The sequence below is a fragment of the Schistocerca americana genome, chromosome 3 (genome assembly GCF_021461395.2).
Source record: "Schistocerca americana isolate TAMUIC-IGC-003095 chromosome 3, iqSchAmer2.1, whole genome shotgun sequence".
NCBI lineage: Eukaryota > Metazoa > Arthropoda > Insecta > Orthoptera > Acrididae > Schistocerca > Schistocerca americana.
The window spans coordinates 909,598,919-909,620,257 of NC_060121.1; the positions used below are offsets into that span (position 1 = coordinate 909,598,919).

At 44.6% G+C, this 21,339-nt stretch overlaps 1 protein-coding gene across 1 annotated transcript; it reads right to left on the reverse strand.

Moving 5' to 3' along the window:
- Positions 1-6,507: 6,507 nt before the first annotated feature.
- LOC124605407 (cuticle protein 18.7-like) lies at positions 6,508-20,601 on the reverse strand. The gene is made up of 3 exons (XM_047137055.1): positions 20,537-20,601; positions 12,108-12,614; positions 6,508-6,935 (listed from the first exon to the last, which is right to left on the reverse strand). Exons 1-3 carry the CDS (start codon positions 20,546-20,548, stop codon positions 6,672-6,674), a joined length of 783 nt encoding a protein of 260 aa, XP_046993011.1. The 5' UTR covers positions 20,549-20,601; the 3' UTR covers positions 6,508-6,671.
- Between the last annotated feature and the right edge of the window lie 738 nt (positions 20,602-21,339).

Genomic DNA, 21,339 nt, shown 5'->3' on the forward strand with positions numbered 1-21,339 from the left:
CCTCTAACAGAATTGTTTCCTTCGAGAAAAAATGTCTTACGTTCTGTGAAATGCTTTGTCGTCTCATATAGAAATAAGAGAGTCTGTTTGTTTGTTTTTCTAATTTGTTTACAAATGGTTCAAATGGCTCTGAGCACTATGGGACTCAACTGCCGAGGTCATTAGTCCCCTAGAACTTAGAACTAGTTAAACCTAACTAACCTAAGGACATCACAAACATCCATGCCCGAGGCAGGATTCGAACCTGCGACCGTAGCGGTCTTGCGGTTCCAGACTGCAGCGCCTTTAACCGCACGGCCACTTCGGCCGGCCTAATTTGTTTACAGTCGAGGCTGACTGCCGCGATATAATGTCCATGTAGTAGAGGAAGTTGTCAGCTGTGGCTAAACTGTTGCCACGCAGTCTGCCACTTGCCAGCTACCAACTGATAGTACACTGTTGCAACGCCGCCTGCTAGCTGCCGGCTTTGGAGTGACAGCTGCCGTTCAGTAGATACGCAAAGACGTAAAAATAATTAGATTTTCCGAGCTGTTTACATGGGCATGAAAATCGATTGTCGAACTGGAAAACGGCTTTATAAAAGCAGATTTCCAAAATCGATTTTGAGGTGTTTACCTGACCAACCAAAAGCGGACCCGGGACATCGGCATACGAAATCCGGTTTTGGAAACGCATGTAAACTGGGTGAATGTATTCCCACACATTGCACAACAGATGTCACAATAGTCCTTTAAAGGCAATTCCTTGGCCTCTTTTCTTTCGTGATGTGTTTGTATCCCGAATCACGGGTCTGCCTCTCGTTTTCACAGCCGTGTGGAATGGCTGCGCAGTCTGAGGCGCCATGTCGTGGATTGCGCGGCCGCTCCCGCCGGAGGTTCGAGTCCTTCCTCGGGCGTGTGTGTGTGTGTGTGTATGTGTAAGTGTGTGTGTGTGTGTGTGTGTGTGTGTGTGTGTGTGTTGTCCTTGTTGTTGTTGTTGTGGTCTTCAGTCCTGAGACTGGTTTGATGCAGCTCTCCATGCTACTCTATCCTGTGCAAGCTTTTTCATCTCCCAATACCTACTGCAACCTACATCCTTCTGAATCTGCTTAGTGTATTCATCTCTTGGTCTCCCTCTACGATTTTTACCCTCCACGCTGCCCTCCAATACTAAATTGGTGATCCCTTGATGCCTCAGAACATGTCCTACCAACCGATCCCTTCTTCTGGTCAAGTTGTGCCACAAACTTCTCTTCTCCCCAATCCTATTCAATACTTCCTCATTAGTTATGTGATCTACCCATCTAATCTTCAGCATTCTTCTGTAGCACCACATTTCGAAAGCTTCTATTCTCTTCTTGTCCAAACTATTTATCGTCCATGTTTCACTTCCATACATGGCTACACTCCATACGAATACTTTCAGAAATGACTTCCTGACACTTAAATCAATACTGGATGTTAACAAATTTCTCTTCTTCAGAAACGCTTTCCTTGCCATTGCCAGCCTACATTTTATATCCTCTCTACTTCGACCATCATCAGTTATTTTGCTCCCCAAATAGCAAAACTCCTTTACTACTTTAAGTGCCTCATTTCCTAATCTAATTCCCTCAGCATCACCCGACTTAGACTACATTCCATTATCCTTGTTTTGCTTTTGTTGATGTTCATCTTATATCCTCCTTTCAAGACACTGTCCATTCCATTCAACTGCTCTTCCAAGTCCTTTGCTGTCTCTGACAGAATTACAATGTCATCGGCGAACCTCAAAGTTTTTATTTCTTCTCCATGAATTTTAATACCTACTCCGAATTTTTCTTTTGTTTCCTTTACTGCTTGCTCAATATACACATTGAACAACATCGGGGAGAGGCTACAACCCTGTCTTACTCCCTTCCCAACCACTGCTTCCCTTTCATGTCCCTCGACTCTTATAACTGCCATCTGGTTTCTGTACAAATTGTAAATAGCCTTTCGCTCCCTGTATTTTACCCCTGCCACCTTTAGAATTTGAAAGAGAGTATTCCAGTCAACATTGTCAAAAGCTTTCTCTAAGTCTACAAATGCTAGAAACGTAGGTTTGCCTTTCCTTAATCTTTCTTCTAAGATAAGTCGTAAGGTCAGTATTGCCTCACGTGTTCCAGTGTTTCTACGGAATCCAAACTGATCTTCCCCGAGGTTGGCTTCTACTAGTTTTTCCATTCGTCTGTAAAGAATTCGTGTTAGTATTTTGCAGCTGTGACTTATTAAGCTGATAGTTCGGTAATTTTCACATCTGTCAACACCTGCTTTCTTTGGGATTGGAATTATTATATTCTTGTGTTGTCCTTAGCGGAAGTTAAACTTAGGTCAATAGTGTGTAAGAGTAGGGACTGATGACCTCAGCAGTTAAGTTCCATAGACTTTACATACATTTGAACATTTTTCTTCGGATTTCACGATATACCACACACACACACACACACACACACACACACACACACACACACACACGACTGTTACGAAATATGCATGCTCCTTACACAATAGTAGCCAAACAGTGGAAGTGAACAGACCACAAGCGGCAGCTTGTCAACGGCGAACAGTTTGGACGTGATGTTGATTGCTCTTGGAGGAAGGCAGCTCCAACGTGTGAAATGTCAATTACCAAGTAACTTTTATCAGGCTATAGTGTGTTGAACAAAGGGAGTAAATCCACTAATAAGTGTCTGGATACAGCGGGAATTCAAATTGGATCGTTAATTTCAAGTTGTTTTCATTCAGCTCTAAACCAAAGACTATTGATACTCCCGGGGGGGGGGGGGGAGGGGGGGCCATTGGGGACGTGGCACTTGCATTATGAAGCTTTCAGTTCCGATGGGTTCCGCTCTGTAATTTGAAGTTACTGTGCTCTTCGTTGACTAGGGGTCCGCCATGGATTTTCGACTGAGGAAGGGGTCCGCCAGTTCAAAAGCTTGGGGAACCCTGCTATAAATCGTTCACTGTCCTCAGCTGAGCCAAAAGACTAACTGTAATCGTTTTTTCTTATATATGAGCACCGCGCAGATGCAAGGCAGTCGTCAGTACGGCGAATTCTCCAGGGGATTCGTCTCGAAAAAAATGGCTCTGAGCATTATGGGACTTAACTACTGTGGTCATCAGTCCCCTAGAACTTAGAACTACTTAAACCTAACTAACTTAAGGACATCACACACATCCATGCCCGAGGCAGGATTCGAACCTGCGACCGTAGCGGTCACGCGGTTCCAGACTGTAGCGCCTAGAACCGCACGGCCACTCCGGCCGGCATTCGTCTCGAACAGTAGCCTATTTGACTTATGCAGATGCAGCGTAATGACATTGGAGAATCCCCTGGCTGGACGGATTGGCATGTAGGCTGCTCAGAATAGTATTTGTGAAATAAATTGAAAAAAAATAAAATAAACCACAAAAATTAAAATAGTAAAAAAGATGAAACTTAACAGTAGTAAGTGTTTCAAAAGGTCGTACAACAGACGTGCCATCCGATGGATGGATTGTGTGTTTCTAGACCATTTTAAACTATCATACAGGTACGAACCAGATAGTAAGATTGGCTACGCTGCTCAGACGTTCGCTCCTAACTCACATTGTCGACGTAGTTCGACAATGCCGTGTCTGCTGGAAAAGGCGGGACACTACAGAAAATTCTAGAAGATAACACTCGCCAACTAGCGCCTGTTTGTGTGCATGTCGCTGGCAAAGATATGGATCACGGTAGCTTTAGATTTCAAGGTGTGCTTTCCAGTGGGGAAGTATTAGAGAACTTGGAAAGCTTCATACATGCGATTTTACATCCCCCCTTTTATTTCATACATTCTCACCCGTGTCAGTTTTCGTTACTAATTGTGACACGCACTGTGCAGATATCTTGTACTCCCAGCTCTACTGTGATGCGTCCTGAGCAGAACCCTTAAGGTTGTGATGCCTCCACCACCCCTCTCATGAGGAGAACACTGCAAGTGCCGTATCCTAATTTCCCAGAAATTTCAATTACCGGAAGAGGGATCAAAATAAGCGAACAAGTGCCTCAGCTTATCCACAGATACTCGACCGTTTCTGAGAAAACGATGGTTGAAGTTTTCGAGGTAATATATGTGCCTTTTAGCGACGAAACAGTCCGACTGGGGCAGTGGCACAATGGTCAGCGTCGCGGCACACACTTTTGCACCCCATGTTCAAAACCCGATTATTATTTTCATTTTTTTGTTTGTCATTTATCTACGCATGTCTGCAGAAGATTAGTAAACGAATGTTTTTCATTATGTGCCGCTTGCCGTGAAATTCTTGCCAAAGCGTGAAATCTTCAGCAATGTTAATGACAACCGGCCTTGTGGCCGAGCGGTTCTAGGCGCTTCAGTCCGGAACCGCACTGCTGCTACGGTCGCAGGTTCGAATCCTCCCTCGGGCATGGATGTATGTGATGTCCTTAGGTTTAAGTAGTTCTAAGTATAGGGGGTGAAGACGTCAGAAGATAAGTCCTCTAGTGGTTAGAGCCATTTGAACCATTTGAATGTTAATGACGCTTCTTCCCGAGTGAGATTCATACGAAGAAATGTTGCTATGGAAAATTTGCCTTCACGCGGTACTTGTTGTGTTCAGAATTTCCATGTTTCGATACGGTGTCGTCAGAGAGAATGCACCAAATCTACTTAAAGAATAAACATAAGAATAAAATGTAACTATAAGAATTGGTATAAGATTGAAATATAAGAGTGTGAGAAATTAAAAAGATTGTAACCCCTGAAAATACCATTCAAACATATACATAATGAATGTATGACACTTGTTGTGAATCCTAGTTGTGATTTTACAATTGGCATAACGCCCTTGTATCCCCTAACTTCATAAAAACATTCGTGCAGTACAAACTTGAACAGACATGAATTAGGCGCTCCAAGTGGGGGATTGTGTCGCTTGGACGTTAGACCGCTCCTAACGGCAGCTGAGGAGGTTAAAGCCATTCGAGGTACGAAGTAAGGAAATACGTCAGGAGAGAAATGAGGCACTATAGTACACTACTGGCCATTAAAACTGCTACACCAAGAAGAAAGGCAGACACGCTTCCAATGTGCTTTCACCGCGATGTCGCCAAACACGGATGCGACCATCATGATGCTGTAAACAGAACCTGGATTCATCCGAAAAATGAAGTTTTGCCAATCGTGCACCCAGGTTCGTCGTTGAGTACACCATCGCAGGCGCTCCTGTCTGTGATAGAGCGTCAAGGCTAACCGCAGCCATGGTCTCCGAGCTGGTAGTCCATGCTGCTGCAAACGTCGTCGAACTGTTCGTGCAGATGGTTTGGGGTCTTGCAAACGTCCCCATCTGTTGACTCAGGGATCGAGACGTGGCTGCACGATCCGCTACAGTCGTGCGGATAAGATTCCTGTCATCTCGACTGCTAGTGATACGAGGCCGTTGGGATCCAGCACGGCGTTTCGTATTATCCTCCTAAACCCACCGATTCCATATTCTGATAACAGTCATTGGATCTCGATCAACGCGAGCAGCAGTTTTGCGATACGATAAACCGCAATCGTGACAGGCTACAATCCGACTTTTATCAAAGTCAGAAAAGTGATGGTACGCATTTCTCCTCCTTACGCGAGGCATCACAACAATGTTTGACTAGGCAACGCCGGTCAACTGCTATTTGTGTATGAGAAATCGGTTGGAAACTTTCCTCATGTCAGCACGTTATAGGTGTCACCACCGGCGCCAACCTTGTGTGAAGCCGGCCGCAGTTTCTGTGCGGTTCTAGGCGCTACAGTCTGGAACCGAGGGACCGCAACGGTCGCAGGTTCGAATCCTGCCTCGGGCATGGATGTGTGTGATGTCCTTAGGTTAGTTAGGTTTAATTAGTTCTAAGTTCTAGGCGATTGATGACTTCAGAATTTAAGTGGCATAGTGCTCAGAGCCATTTGAACTTTGTGTGAATGCTCTGAAAAGCTAATCATTTGCATATCACAGCATATTCTTCCTGTCGGTTAAATTTCGCGTCTGTAGCACGTCATCTTCGTGATGTAGCAATTTTAATGGCCAGTAGTGTAATAAAAACATTCTTCTAGTATAAACTTCAATAGACATGGGTAGATAAATGATAAAAAAAAAATTGGTGGCCCAAGTGGGAGCTTGTGTCACTTGGACGTTACAACGCTCCTAACGCTAACTGAGGAGGTTAAAGTAATTCGTGGTACGAAGTTCAAATGGGTCAAATAGCTTTGAGCACTATGGGACTCAACTGCTGTTGTCATCAGTCCCCTAGAACTTAGAACTACTTAAACCTAACTAACCTAAGGACATCACACACATCCATGCCCGAGGCGGGATTCGAACCTGCGACTGTAGCAGCAACGCGGCTCCGGACTGGAGCGCCTAGAACCGCACGGTCACCGCGGCCGGCGTGCTACGAAGTAAGGAAATACATCAGGAGAGGATTGAGACATTGTAGTAGTCATAGGAACTGATTCTCTGTGGTTTAGAGCAAATATAAAAAGAAAGAAAATATTTATAAAAACACACTTGCAACTGATTTTATTTGCAAAAAAGAGGATTTGTACATAAATTACGGGTATCTGTTAGAGTGCAGAAATCCAGAAGTAGTGTAGAGGACTAGTGGCGTTGGCGTAGGCTGCGGTCGTCGTCAGAGCTGTGGTCGGGGTGGGCGGCTCAGCCGAGGAGCGCGGCCTTGGCCTGCAGGTGGGCGACGGCGTCGGCGACCTTGCCGGCGGCCACGGCGGGGGTGTCGACGGGCACGCCCTCGGGGGTGAGCAGGGTGCCGTCGTAGTGCACGCGGTAGGCGGCGGGCACGCCGGCCGCGTACGCGTAGTAGGCGGCCACGGGCAGCCCGGACGCCAGGTCCACGGGGGAGGCGGCGGCGCGGGCGGCGGCCTCGGCGTGCGCCACGGCGTTGGCGGCCTTGGCGGCGGCCACCTGCGCAGACAACTTGCTGCAGTCCAAAACACAAAGGAACGGGCGACTGCGCCGTCACAGGTGGTATGCCTGGCCCGCCACTTTAATCTGCCCGTGCAGGTAGCGTTCCACTGGAATACTCTAACATGTGCGTTCCTCAAGGTTCCGTGTTAGGTCCATTTCTTTTCCTGCCGTCGATTGGCCTTGCTTTGAACTGAAGCATATTGTTGCGAAGCTGTTTTCCTGGCAGGGTGTATACGACCCGGGACATCCGGGAGATCCGGGAAAAAACGGGGAATGTTTTCGTCAGGGAGAAAACCGCAAAAAACCGGGGATTTTTTTAGAAATCCGGGAACTTTTCCTTGTTTTTGTTACCAGGTTAAATTTTTGTGATTTTGACTGGTAAGAACCAATACTCTAACGAAGAATATTACTGTATCCCGCTTCTTCAGAAAAATGCTGCAGCAAAAAACATTAACGAGAGAAAAAAACCAAAATAAAACAAGTCGCACAGGAAATGCGCCATAAACAACAACAAAACACAATGCACATACAAGCGCCTGCCAACCACAGTGTCTCAAAGGCCTTAGGAAGAATATGCAGTGCTTCCTAACAACAAATTGCCTCCGATGAGCATGACATGACAGCTTTTTACATTTGATTCATTTGAGCAGTTGCGGGCGGGCTCTTGCGCATGCGCAGTTGAGTCGCTTATGCGTAGTACCTTCTCCCACTTCTGACTATAGATGTGTGGCTGGGCGTCACTATCCAAATTGCTCCGGTTCGTAAATATCGTAGATCCAGGGCTGACGCACACAGCAGTCTGAGTTGTTGTGGGGAGGTGGTAGTCTCCACGTGACCTGTGTTTATGTTTAGTGATTTTGCTCTTTCCACTTCGTTTATTGCTCTCACACTAAATGAAAACAAAACGGATCTCTGTGGCCAGGAGCTACCAAATGAATTAAAATACGTTCACATAATTACGGAACGCTAAAATATGTTGTTAGTTTCAGGTTTTATTTCCACCTTTCTGACAGTCAAGCATTAATCACCTTGCAGAACAAGTTATTTTTGTCGCTTTGCTAAAGAGATTTGGCTTTCATTAATGTTTTGCGCTGATTCAGTTTATTTGGAACGAAGTGTTTAATTTCACACTGTTGGCTAGTTTCAACTGTTCGCTGCATTTCAAGTGCACGTTTTCCATCTTCTAGCTCATATGGCATTATGCCGTAATAAAGAACCAAACATGAGATAATACAGTACTGGCACTCAAGATAATTTACATCCGAATCTGGACATACGATTGTGCACTTTAAGCCGAATTATGCATTTTAGTATAGTTCACGAAATTCCGATGCTCCTGAAGTATTCTTTGATGTCTTGTTTCTTTTATGACATAATGCAAGATCTTTTAATATTTTACATCTACGAACTTGCGGGCTTCCTGCGTCATCGTAGCTGCGCAGGCACAGTGACGCCTGTTATCTGGCGCTCTCTGGCAACTGCTAAAACTGACCAATTTCTAACAGGTCACGGGAAAATATTGCGAATGGTGGTTTGAAAAGTGTTACTTTAAAAGTAAATTTCCTTTTACGCAAGATGAAGTATGTGCGAGAATGTACGATGAATTTCTTAAATCACAGAGCGTTTGACTCTCAATTAAAAATCAGCTCTTTGAGGACGACCATCTAGAAAAAATTTCGAGCCCAGAAGATCAGACATTTACGTCGTTATTAAAAATTTTACTGGCACATTTGTGTGATTTATCTTGAAGTGTAACACGCGCAAGATGATCAGCATTATATGTGGAATCTTAGCTTCTCTTGCAGCTTATTAATCTTCGAGACTAATATTATTTGTGAAAGCATCGTTTTTCTTCTAGCAAAACTATGTATATTAATTTAAACCATTAACTTTTCTTTTTGTGTGTTCGCACTATTTAAGAGTGATCTTGCTATTGGTTGACTACACTACGTGTCCTGTGCTGTCATCAGCTGCCGAAATCACGTGACATGAGCTATGACTGGCTTACAAAACCCCGTCGCAATCTCGATTTCATTGCTTCGGAAAGTAACATGCAGTGTTTGGTAGAATTCGAATTTATACTTGCGTAAAACGAAGAAATGCAGCGTACATGTTGCTGCACATCAAAGATCTTTCCAAAACGTGTTTTTTCCCCCTTTGGTTTCGTTTTCTAAAGTTCCGACAAATTCTACGTCTGTGTAGAAAACCACAAATATTCTAAGGATCGATAAGTTGTACATTGCCGAGGAAAAAGTATAATGTCATTTAACATGGTAAAAATCTATTTTCACCCGGAGGAAAGTGTATTTTCAACCGGGAAATCCGGGAAAAATCCGGGAACTTTTTTTCCTTGTCCACGTATACTCCCTGCCTGGGTACAATTCAACCAGTATCACTAAGTTCGGGATATGTCTTATAGTTTTTTGTGGCATTGAAAGGTATGTGCTAAGGTCTGATCAGGGTGGTTCCAGAAAATAGTCGGTACTTGCCAACCGCAAGGTGGAACGAGTATAATATCTTTGAGTAGGAGGATCCTTGATGGTTAAGAGAGCTGGGCGCGCTCAGTAGGTGCCCGGAGGAAGCAGACGTGTGGTGACAGCGTTAAGGTAGGTCGCTGCCCCAGACCAAACTTTAGCACGTAAGTGAGAGATCATTTCAAATCGGTTTTTGTTAGACAATGTTCAGAGTTAGGATTTGTATGTCCAAGGTTTGACGCAGTAAGCGTTTTGTAAAATTTTTTGTAAGAGTGATTCGTGCTACGAAAATGTTTGAAATGGTAGGTTTTGTGTATGACGTAAAATTTTAACAATACATATATTGAGATCAACATTCTGTTTAAATCTAACAGCCTGAATCATAATCCACAACCTTTGCTTGTATTGAATATGAAAATGAGTAGTAAACTAACCAATGAAAGAACCAAGTAAACATCAGGGCCAAAAATTAGGTTTCTATGTTGGTAACGCTACATAGCGCTCTATATGAAAATCACTGACTGTGTTGTGTGAAGTCTGTGGCTGTTTGCATTGTTGGAATATTTGATATTGCCGTGTTGGGCAGCGGTAACACTGATGTATATGTTTATTTCTATTCTTTTCTAAAGCCCGAGTTACTACAAATGTTATCTGTTCTATTATGTTCTTTAATGATGTATTTTGTATCTTTGTAATTGTATACTTATGTTGTAAATTTATAATTGTATAGACATCAGTTCTTCAAATTAAGTTTCATTTCACTGCACACGTTTCTGTTGGTCATAGTATATGCACAACATGTGAAAAAAAGTGGAATGTTAGTGCTCGTACATGTGTTGATAATTCAGCAAGCGACTGGTTAACAGCATTGCTGGTTCTAAGGGGATGTTTCAAGGTTTTCCGTGATTTTCCTAAATCGCTCCACGAAAATGCCGGGATGGTTCCTTTGAAAGGGCACTGCCGTCTTCCGCGCAGTCCTTCCCTAAACCAATGAGACCGATGACTTCGCTGTCTGGTCTCTTCCCCCAACCAACCCAACCCTAACCATCAGAGGTATCAGAATGATTTTCGCTTGTAACGTTCGACTCGTTTGTTTCCGGTACAGGGACCCTTACCTTAGACTGATACATTTATCCCTCTCCATCATCCTAGGAAGATTTGTAACATCATCGCGGAATCACGTTGTTTATGCATACATTTACAGGCGCCGGAGGCTTCAAGAAGACTTCAAGAAGAATATAACAATTCCAATCCCAAAGAAAGCAAGTGTTGACAGATGTGAAAATTACCGAACTATAAGTTTAATAAGTCACAGCTCCACAATACTAACACTAATTCTTTACAGAGGAGTGGAAAACTGGTAGAAGCCGACCTCGGGGAAGACCAGTTTGGATTCCGTAGAAATATTGGAACACATAAGGCAATACTGACCTTACGACTTATCTTAGAAGGCAGATTAATGAAAGGCAAACCTACGTTTCTAGCGTTAGTAGACTTAGAGAAAGCTTTTGAGAATGTTGACTGGAGTACTCTCTTTCAAATTCTAGAGATGGCAGAAATAAAAGACAAGGAGCGGAAGGCTGTTTACAATTTGTACAGAAAGCAGATGGCAGTTATGAGTCGAGGGAAGCAGTGGTTGGAAAGGGAGTGAGACAGGGTTGTAGCCTATCGCCGATGTTATTAAGTTTGTATACTCAGCAAGCAGTAAAGGAAACAAAAGAAAAATTCGGAGTAGGTATTAAAATCTATGGAGAAGAAATAAAAACTTTGAGGTTCGCCGATGACATTGTAATTCTGTCAGAGACAGCAAAGGACTTGGAAGAGCAGTTGAACGGCATGGACAGTGTCTTGAAACGAGTATATAAGATGAACATCAGCAAAAGCAAAACGAGGATAATGGAATGTAGTCGAATTCAGGAGTTTTGCTATTTGGGGAGCAAAATAACTGATGATGGTCGAAGTAGAGAGGATATAAAATGTAGACTGGCAATGGCAAGGAAAGCGTTTCTGAAGAAGAGAAATTTGTTAACATCGAGTATAGATTTAAGTGTCAGGAAGTCGTTTCTGAAAGTATTAGTATGGAGTGTAGCCATGTACGGAAGTGAAACGTGGTCGATAAATAGTTTGGACAAGAAGAGAATAGAAGCTTTCGAAACGTGGTGCTACAGAAGAATGCTGAACATTAGATGGGTAGATCACATAACTAATGAGGAAGTATTGAATAGGATTGGGGAGAAGAGAAGTTTGTGGCACAACTTGACTAGAAGTAGTGATCGGTTGGTAGAACATGTTCTGAGGCATCAAGAGATCACCAATTTAGTATTGGAGGGCAGCGTAGAGGGTAAAAATCGTAGAGGGAGACCAAGAGATGAATACACTAAACAGATTCAGAAGGATGTAGGCTGCAGTACGTATTGGGAGATGAAGAAGCTTGCACAGGATTGAGTAGCATGGAGAGCTGCATCAAACCAGTCTCAGGACTGAAGACCACAACAACAACAAACATACATTTACAGGCGCCGGCGTCTGTAAGTTTGACGCACTGTCGTGTTGTTGGACGACATTTCCTGACATGGTTGCCTATGCAAAATTGTGTCTACTAAGTCCCCTCCAAAGCATGTAGAAGTTTATAACACGAATTGCGGACACACCCTGAGTATATGCATGCGTTGTCATGGAAACGAGCAGTACAAACCTCAGGGGTGTCCAGAGGGACACCTTGGGGTCCGATGACGATGTTGGCGTATCCGCCGACGGGGTAGCCGTAGTAGCCGCGGGCGGCGACGATTGCGGGGGCGGCGACGGCGGGGAGGCCGAGCGTGTTGCGCGCCGCCTCGGCGGCCTGGATGCTGAGGTGCGCGGCCTTGGCGGCGGCCACGTCGGGCGCGTCGGCAGTGATGGGCGCGGGCACCACGGGCACTCCCAGCGTGTTGCGCGCCGCCTCGGCCGACTGCGTGGCCAGGTGCGCCGCCTTGGCGACGGCGACGTGCGGCTCGTCGGCGGGCACGACGGACGCCGCGGGCACGCCCAACGTGTTGCGCGCCGCCTCCGCCGCCTGGATGCTGAGGTGCGCCGCCTTGGCGGCGGCCACGTCGGGCGCGTCGCCCACCACCAGCGGCGCCCCCAGGTAGGCGTGGTGGTAGCCCAGGCCCAGGTAGCCGGGCTTGGCCAGCGCCATCGCCACAACGGAGCTCAGGATCAACTGCAAGGCACACACCTACAGGTAAACACCCACTGCGTAAACGTTTCAAAGCTAAAGCTCACCAGGCAAAATGCACTACTGCTGCACCAAGAAGAAATGCAGATGATAAACGGGTATTCATTGGACAAATATATTATACTAGAACTGACATGTGGTTACATTTTCATGAAATTTGGTTGCATAGATCATGAGAAATCAGTACCCAGAACAACCACCTCTCGCCGTAATAACGGCCTTGATACGCCTGGGCATTGAGTCAAACAGAGCTTGGATGGCGTGTACAGGTACAGTAGCCCATGCAGCTTCAACACGATACCACAGTTCATCAAGAGTAGTGACTGGCGTATTGTGACGAGCCAGTTGCTAGGCCACCATTGACCAGACGTTTTCAATTGGTGAGAGATCTGGAGAATGCGCTGGCCAGGGCAGCAGTCGAACATTATTTTCTGTATCCAGAAAGGCCCGTACAGGACTGCAGCATGCGGTTGTGCATTATCCTGCTGAAATATAGGGTTTCGCAGGGATCGAATGAAGGGTAGAGCCACGGATCGTAACACATCTGCAATGTAACGTCCACTGTTCAAAGTGCCGTCAATGCGAACAAGAGGTGACCGAGACGTGTAATTGATGGCACCCCATACCATCACGCTGGGTGATACGCCAGTATGGCGATGACGAATACACGCTTCCAATGTGCGTTCACCGCGATGTCGCCAAACACGGATGCGACCATCATGATGCTGTAAACGGAATCTGGATTCATCCGAAAAAATGCCGTTTTGCCATTCCTGCAGCCAGGTTCGTCGTTGAGTACACCATCGCAGGCGCTCCTGTCTGTGATGGAGCGTCAAGGGTAACTACAGCCGTGGTCTCCGAGCTGATAGTCCATGCTGCTGCAATCGTCGTCAAACTGTTCGTGCAGATGGTTGTTGTCTTGCAAACGTCCCCATCTGTTGACTCAGGGATCGAGACGTGGCTGCACGATCCGTTACAGCCTTGCGGATTAGATGCCTGTCACCTCGACTGCTAGTAATACGAGGCCGTTGGGATCCAGCACTGCGTTCCGTATTACCCTTGTGAACCCACCGATTCCATATTCTGCTAACAGTAATTGGAAATCGACTAACGCGAGCAGCACTGTCACTATACGATACACCGCAATCGCGATAGGCTACATTCCGATCTTTATCAAAGTAGGAAACGCGATGGTACGCATTTCTCCTCCTTACAAGAGGCATCACAACAACGTTTCACCAGGCAACGCCGGTCAACTGCTGTTGGTGTATGAGAAATCGGTTGGAAACTTTCATCATGTCAGCATGTTGTTAAGTGTCGCCACCGGCGCCAACCTTGTGTGAATGCTCTGAAAAGCTAATCATTTGCGTCTCACAGCATCTTCTTCCTGTCGGTTAAATTTCGCGTCTGTAGCACGTGATCTTCGTTATGTAGCAATTTTAATGCCCAGCAGTATATTAGTCATCCCCATATCGCTGTAGATTGTGTAGTACTGATACCAGTCGGTTATGCAACTTTCCAATGTTGACCAAGTCTTTGACAATTGTTGCGCCACCTCTTGTCACTTGGCGGGTCAGCATGAAATCTTCACCACAGGCCGACGCAAGAAGCGAAGGGAAGAAGGCGGAAGCTAGCAGGGTGGACTATCGCATGGAGCTCAAGCGGACTCAGCCAGCCCAGCAAGAATCGCTCTTGGGGTGGTAACACTGCTGACATTGCGGAAAATTGGAAGCAGATGTAGCCACAGCGATCTCGATTTCTACACTTCCAAGCCTGGCACCGAACTACTTCCTCATTGTATGTGACGAATACTGATGGTTTGGTAAAATAGTAGTGCATAAGGCCACCATATATACTGCCCATTTCAACTCTTACTGTGTGTCACCGACTGCAGCCAGCCATCATCGACCCGAAATGGGTCGACTAGCAAAAACTACTACATGCTGCCTTTGCTAGCTGCCGAACTACTGGCACCAGCAATTGACTCGTAGTTTCGAGTTCGGGGATAATCTGCTCGCCTATCTGCTTCAGGGTGCCAGCCAGGGTGTCCATGGTTCTCGTCTGACCTTGAATAGTTTTTCTTGTGCGGGCACAGTCTACTACTGCGGGCTTGCCCTGCAAGACAAATCTGCTGAACGCTGTGCTAGTTTCGTTGTTTCAACTCTACATGTTCGACTGCTTTCTGCACTGAGTAGAGCAACCACTCCAGTCAACTTGACCGACTGTGGAGTGTGTCATAGGGGCCTGCTGCCCACAGACTGTCTGCCTGACGTTGCGCTACTCTGCCGGATATAACATCGTTTCAGATGCTGACTACTGGACAGGACTACGTAGTGCTCTGGCTGCTACGTGAGGCCACTTTCTAATCTCGGCAACTTTCCCCCATCGAGTCGAGTCTGCATCTTGGGGGCGTAAACCACCGTCAGGTAACACTGTAACTATTGAATCTTTCTCTCACTGTAAAATCATTTATGTTATGATGACTTGCTCTCGGATATACACCTGATACATGAACCACCGCCCGACTAATCGACACCCAACAGCATCTCCATCTGTAATGGGGTACCGGACCGCGCCAGCCATTCTGGTACCCCTGTTACATTTTGATATGGTTTGTGTGTGCCAGATGGTAGAAAAATGGGACGATGTGGAGACGTAACAGAATGGCATGGAGGAGCTATCGTTTTTGGAACATTCCAAGCCCACACCGTGAATAAAGTTGCCCGATTTGCCGATTTACCACCTCGCATTGCCCAACGTTTGTACATGTATTGTGTACCTCTTGTAGTATAGTACACGAGATAAGAACAGTGGACATCGTAACCGACAGGGACCAGAGACAAGTGGCGCACCTTGTCAGTGACAATTAGTTTAAAATATGGCCGGGACTGATCCTGTCAGTGAATGAAGGTCTATCTCAAGGAGTTTTACAGAAAACACTCAGAAGAAAACTGCTTGCAGTGGACTTTTGGAGTGGGCCACTGATCGCAAAGCTACATGTCTTCAGCTGGCCAAACAACACAAAATCTGGACAGTAACTGACTGGAGGAGGTGTTGATGTGTGACAAGTCACACTTTCGCCTATTTACAAGTGATGCAATGGGTCTAGCGCACTGACAGCGAATTGAGGCCTTTAACCCACAGAATATGGAGGGTAAATTTCAGGACGCAGGTGTTTTTAGTATCAGGATTTTGACCTACTCATACAGGTGACTGTGAACGTGAACCAGCTTGGTTATTCCAACGTTCTTGGGGACCAAGTGTTTCGTTTCTTCCACATGTTTGTGTATCCTGTGGACAGTCCCATCTTCCAAGGACTGTGCAGGGCGTACACATTTATGGTTCGATGTACATTCATAAACCCAGTTGTACCTCGTTTGATCTAGTAAATCACCCAAGGATAAACCATAAATAATGTCTGGTACTAATTAGAACCGCGGATGAAAAATAGCAGTTAAGATACGTTCAGTCTGGTAGCTCTAAGGGATCTAATAATATGAGTGGTTTTAGCTACTTTAAGCCCCTCTTGTGGACTCTCTTTCTCGGCAAATTGAAGCTGTTATCAAGGATATGGGGTGTTTCACTGTGTTAGTGGGGATGAGTGAGTTTTCGTTCTACGTGTTTATCATTATCACCCACAGTTAGTTAACAAATATTAATAAAGTATGGCGCTTTAGGTTGGTAGGTTGGTTTGCGGGGATTGAAGGGACCAGACTATAAATGCCATCGGTCCCTGGCGCTTTATATACGTAAACGGCCGCGTGGCTCTGCTTTCTACAATAGAAACACATGATGGATCAAAACGCTCTGGACTATTAGTCGATTTGCGCAGGGTACTTGTAGTTACAACCGATTGTTGAAAGTTGTATTCCTATATGCGTTGCGTATAGGAAACTATATTGTGACTCTGTATCAGGGAGAAATTGTCACATGTGTGAAAGAATTTTGAGGTTAACTCACGGTAGCGTTATTTGGCCAGTACTTTTAGCAATAGAAATAAATGATCTGATGGGTAACGTCAGAATCTCTGTAGGCCCGTCCGCGCATGACTCTGTTGTATATAACGAAGTCACAGAAGCAGAGCACGATAGCGAATTGGAGGAGGGCCTGCAGAAGATCAGGACGTTGCTTACAAAACGATGCGTCTGCCGATTCTTGCATATCTGGGGCGCTTACAAGTAGCGCTAGTACAGCAAAGAGCGTACGAGGGAGATTACAATCACCGCAAAAAAGTAAGTAAATAAATAAAATTAAAAAAAGGCCTTTAACTCTAAACACAAACCAATGTAACGCGCTGTACATGCATCAGAGGAAAGACTCATCGTTGTTTAATGTAGCTAATTTAACAGGTAAGAGGCAGGATGTAAAAAAATACATTGTGTAAGTATTACAAGAGCTCATTTAGGCACTGAAATTTTTCTTGAGAAGAGTGCTTGTTAAAACGCATCGTCGAGACTGTTGAGAGAGATATCGTTCATGGGTCACGAAGTCAAACATCTTTTTTCTGCTAGCAACGCTCTGCTCATTATGAAACCAGCTTTTGGAAACTGCTTAGGATCGTTAGAGAAATGCTCTTTCTTTGGCTTGCAGCAATCGTGGGGGATGCCTCTCTGGCTGCAAAAAAATTGGAAACTTGAACCTGACAGGAGTCACCGAGGTTTCGTGAGGTACTTCCGTAGCAAGAGTATTTCTAACAGAAAAGAAAAATCTGACTTCATGTCGCAGTTTTTGACAGTTTGCAAACTCATATGCGATATTCTTGTGCTTTTAAAGCGATAGTGTATTGTTCATACTAGTTATTTGTAGATAAGTAATTGCACAATTCTACAACCTGCAAGGATGGTCCCATGTTGAAGACACGTACATTTAACTTGGCACACAGATTCTTGCCATTGAACCGCTCTCCGTTTTCGAGGACTTAAATCTTTGATGATTCTTGATGTTTGCAGATATACATTTTACAAAACTGAAACTTTACACGTTCTCACGCATTTCTGATTAACTATATCTACCCTTCATTAATTACTCCAGTGAGTGAAGTAATGGGATAATATTTCTGAGTTTCAATTGTCACGTGCATCATTACATATCTCGGTGTGTGTTGTTTGAAGTTCACTGCTGCGAAAATGTGACAGAACGACTCTGTAACTTTTGATGCACGTTCTATATAAATTAAAGTTTTGTATGAATTAACCGCAGATGGAACTTATTTGAGGTTTGCACCGCGTCCCATTCGGATCAGGCAAATATTTCTTCTACTTCCTGGCAGCAAATCTACCAGTTCTACCAGAATTTACGGACATGATTCTGATTTTGCATTATTATTTATAAACAACTCAAAATAACTGCTAGACCTGGCTATGAGAGGTAGAAGCCAAATGTTAAATAAATCAATGATTACTTTCCTTTATAAAATGGAATATGCCTCTATTGAGTTAGTAACTTCGTGGATCTTTAGAATGAACATATTTAGAGGAACAGTGCATTGCATTTCAGAATTGTAAATGCTGTTGTCAGCGGGACCTATCGCGGCATAATAAACATCACACCAAGAGCTACATGGAGTGGCATCAGTACTCCTGCAATCGTTCTAAGTATCATTTCCACTGATGCTGATAAGAAATCACTGACAGTATTTCATGGAAAGGAGAAGCATCAACCTTAGAGGACATTTGAAGGGCTTATTTCGATAGTGGTACAAATCTATTTTTGTTCATTTTAAGATACATATTCCTGAAGTCAAATGAGCGCTGAAAATCTGTTGTTGAGGTACCAGAAATATTCAAGCATATGGCTTCTTGCTAGAGATGAACGTTTCATTCTGTTTGTTTGGATCATTGTCAGAAGCTCTATAATCAGAATAGTGGAGGTAATGGACTTGTACCACTGTTGAAATAAGCCATTCATTTATATCCGTGCTCCGTAAATTTCTGAGAGATGGTCGCTCGTTATTGTCAATGGTGTTGTTCAGCTAAAATCCTCTCATACATAATATAAAACTAAACATTTTTTGAAATATCACTAGAATATCTCCTAGTCCAATTCTTGAGTGAAGAAAGATAATTTTTGCACGAACTTTCCCTTTGTTTATACAAATTACAATGTAGTTCCCGTATGTACTCAGGAGTACTACACAATAACAGAATATGTGAGAAACAGATAGAAATTCTGCATAAAAACGTGAAAGAGAACGCTTTTCGCTGCAAGTCTGTCTTTGACATATTTTGTGACTGACGTATTTTGCAAATTTAGCTAAGTATACCGCTCAGTGACAAAATGGGCTTAAATTACTTTCCTATGCTAAGTCAAACAGAAGATACCTGGTCATATTCACTTGAAACTTGGGAATTATAGTAGTCAGTAGTTCGCTTGTTCGAAGCTATGTCGAAAGGAAACTGCTTTAGTAACACACGACGACAGAACTTGGTACTTGATGTTCAATTACAAGTGTTGAAAACTATTAAGTATATAGGAAGTAGTAAGGGAAGCCCTTTTAGATCAAAGAAGTTCTAGAGAGGAGGTGAAAATATTCAGAGGATGTGAGAGGCGAAAGCACGGAAAACAGGAGGGGCACATGTATAGTATACAAGTTGTGTGTTACCACAAAGCAGCCGAAGTTATAAGAACTGAAGACAAGGAAGAAGAAACATAAAGATCAGGAAAATACGTTGTTTTACGTCTAAATTTATCGGAATAAGCAGCAGAACTAAAAAGTGATTAAAATAATGAGTCGTACGTATCATAACAGACTGGAACACAGGTGGTGTTCTGGCTGGAACGTATGCCAGAGAACTTGAAATAATGACTTTACACACAAAGATAGACCCTATGGGTAGGAAGAATTATGGATTACGTGTTTGTTAGTAAAAACTGAATGCTTTTATTCCAATGATAACATTACATGTGAAAACTCCGGAAGAGAACCACAGAAATGAATCCAAAGAAACACCAGAAGCAGAAAGTGAAGGTGGAAATGGAGAAAAAAGATTACCAATTACTGCAAATAGAGGCCAACATCGAAAATTATCAAAGAAAAGAGGAGTGTAAGGGGAATAAAGAAAGAACAAGAAGAAATGGAGGAAAAGGGAGCAGAAAATTAGAAGGACTGGTATGAACATGGTGTCAGCACATACTAAATGTAGACTGCAATTGAGAAATTGAAATATTGTCAAAGTAGCACAGAGAAATGGAGAAAGAAGATCAGTAGCAGGATGAAAATTAGTAAATCGACAGGAAAAAATTCAATGACTGCTGCACCATATGAAAGCAGTGTATATTACCAAAAACGAGCAAGTTCTGATGGCAGTAGAACAGTGTTATGGGAAAGAAGGAAGAAGAAGGAAAAGATGATGATGATGATGATGATGATGATGATGATGATGATGATGAAGATGATGATGATGATGAAGAAGAAGAAGAAGAAGAAGAAGAAGAAGAAGAAGAAGAAGAAAATAAGGGAACCTCAAAATCGAGGTCTTAGCCAGGAAATCAGCACATACTACTGAATAGTAAATATAAATTTGGTCAAAATACCTCGAAAGAGTGTAGGTAGAAAGTGCAGTAACAGAGTATGCAGGAAATGAGAAAAGAAAACAGCATCTGGGCTAAGTGGAGATGAAAAGTGACAGAAAAACGTCACGAATCACTTTATATGATACTACCAGCGAACATTACATAAAACTAAGAAATTACGGTGGCAAATGAACAGTGTAGAAGGAATGAAGTAAGAATAGTAAGAAGGGGAGAAAAAGAATTGAAGTTTTGCGGATTAAGTGTGAAAATGGTAGCACATACTACTGAATGCTGTATGCAGCCGAGAAAAGTTGGGCAGTAGAAGAAGATGGGAGAGTTTAGGTAGAGTGTGGGGAGGTTGGGTGTGGGCCGCAGAGCGTGCGGCGGGTACTCACCAGGGCCTTCATGTCTGCTGCGGATGCGGTCAGAGAGAACTGCCGGCTGTGCGTGTGGACGCGTCGCGGGCCGGGCTTTATATAGCGGCGGGGCGCGTCCGTCGCTTCGCGGGCGTCGCGTCACCGCGGCGGCCAGGGCCGGCCGGGCGGGTCGTCCTCGCGCCGGCCGCCTCCAGCTGCAGCCGCCCCGCCGCCCATCCGCAGCTGGACCGGCCCGGGCCCGCTGGAAGCTCCGCAGCCTCCGGCGGCGGCGTGGCCGCGGTCCACCTGTTGCGTAACTCCAGAGCCAAGGTCACTCCGCGGCTCTCTTCCCATCATCGGAATTGGGCACTACTGTCCTTCGCGCACGGTATGCCGAGCACCTTGGAGACGAGCACGCAGGTGTACTCGGCGTTTCTGGAGCTCCGAATAGTAAAACGTAATGGAAAACAAAGACAAACGTCTAATCCTGGACAATATGTCAAGAAATTCAGCTGTATAGGGCAGGATCGTAATAACTCCGAAAACCAACGTCAGTTGATTGTTCTCCAACAGTGCTGCAAGATAACTCTCCCTTGTGCAGCAGCAGTCTATTATGGGTCGCTAGAGGAATTTTGTGCTCCAGGTGACTGAAAAATGCGCGGATCACTCCCGTTTCCAAGGAGGATCGTCGAACGGACGCACAAAACTCTGTTGTAGAACTACGGAACCAGTTTGAATCACCAAGGAATCTAGAAGCAACACTTTCTCAATCTCAGCTCTGTCAGTTCGTCCACGAGACGGCTGTACGTAGCGACGACCAGGTCGATGCCATGTCCCTCAAC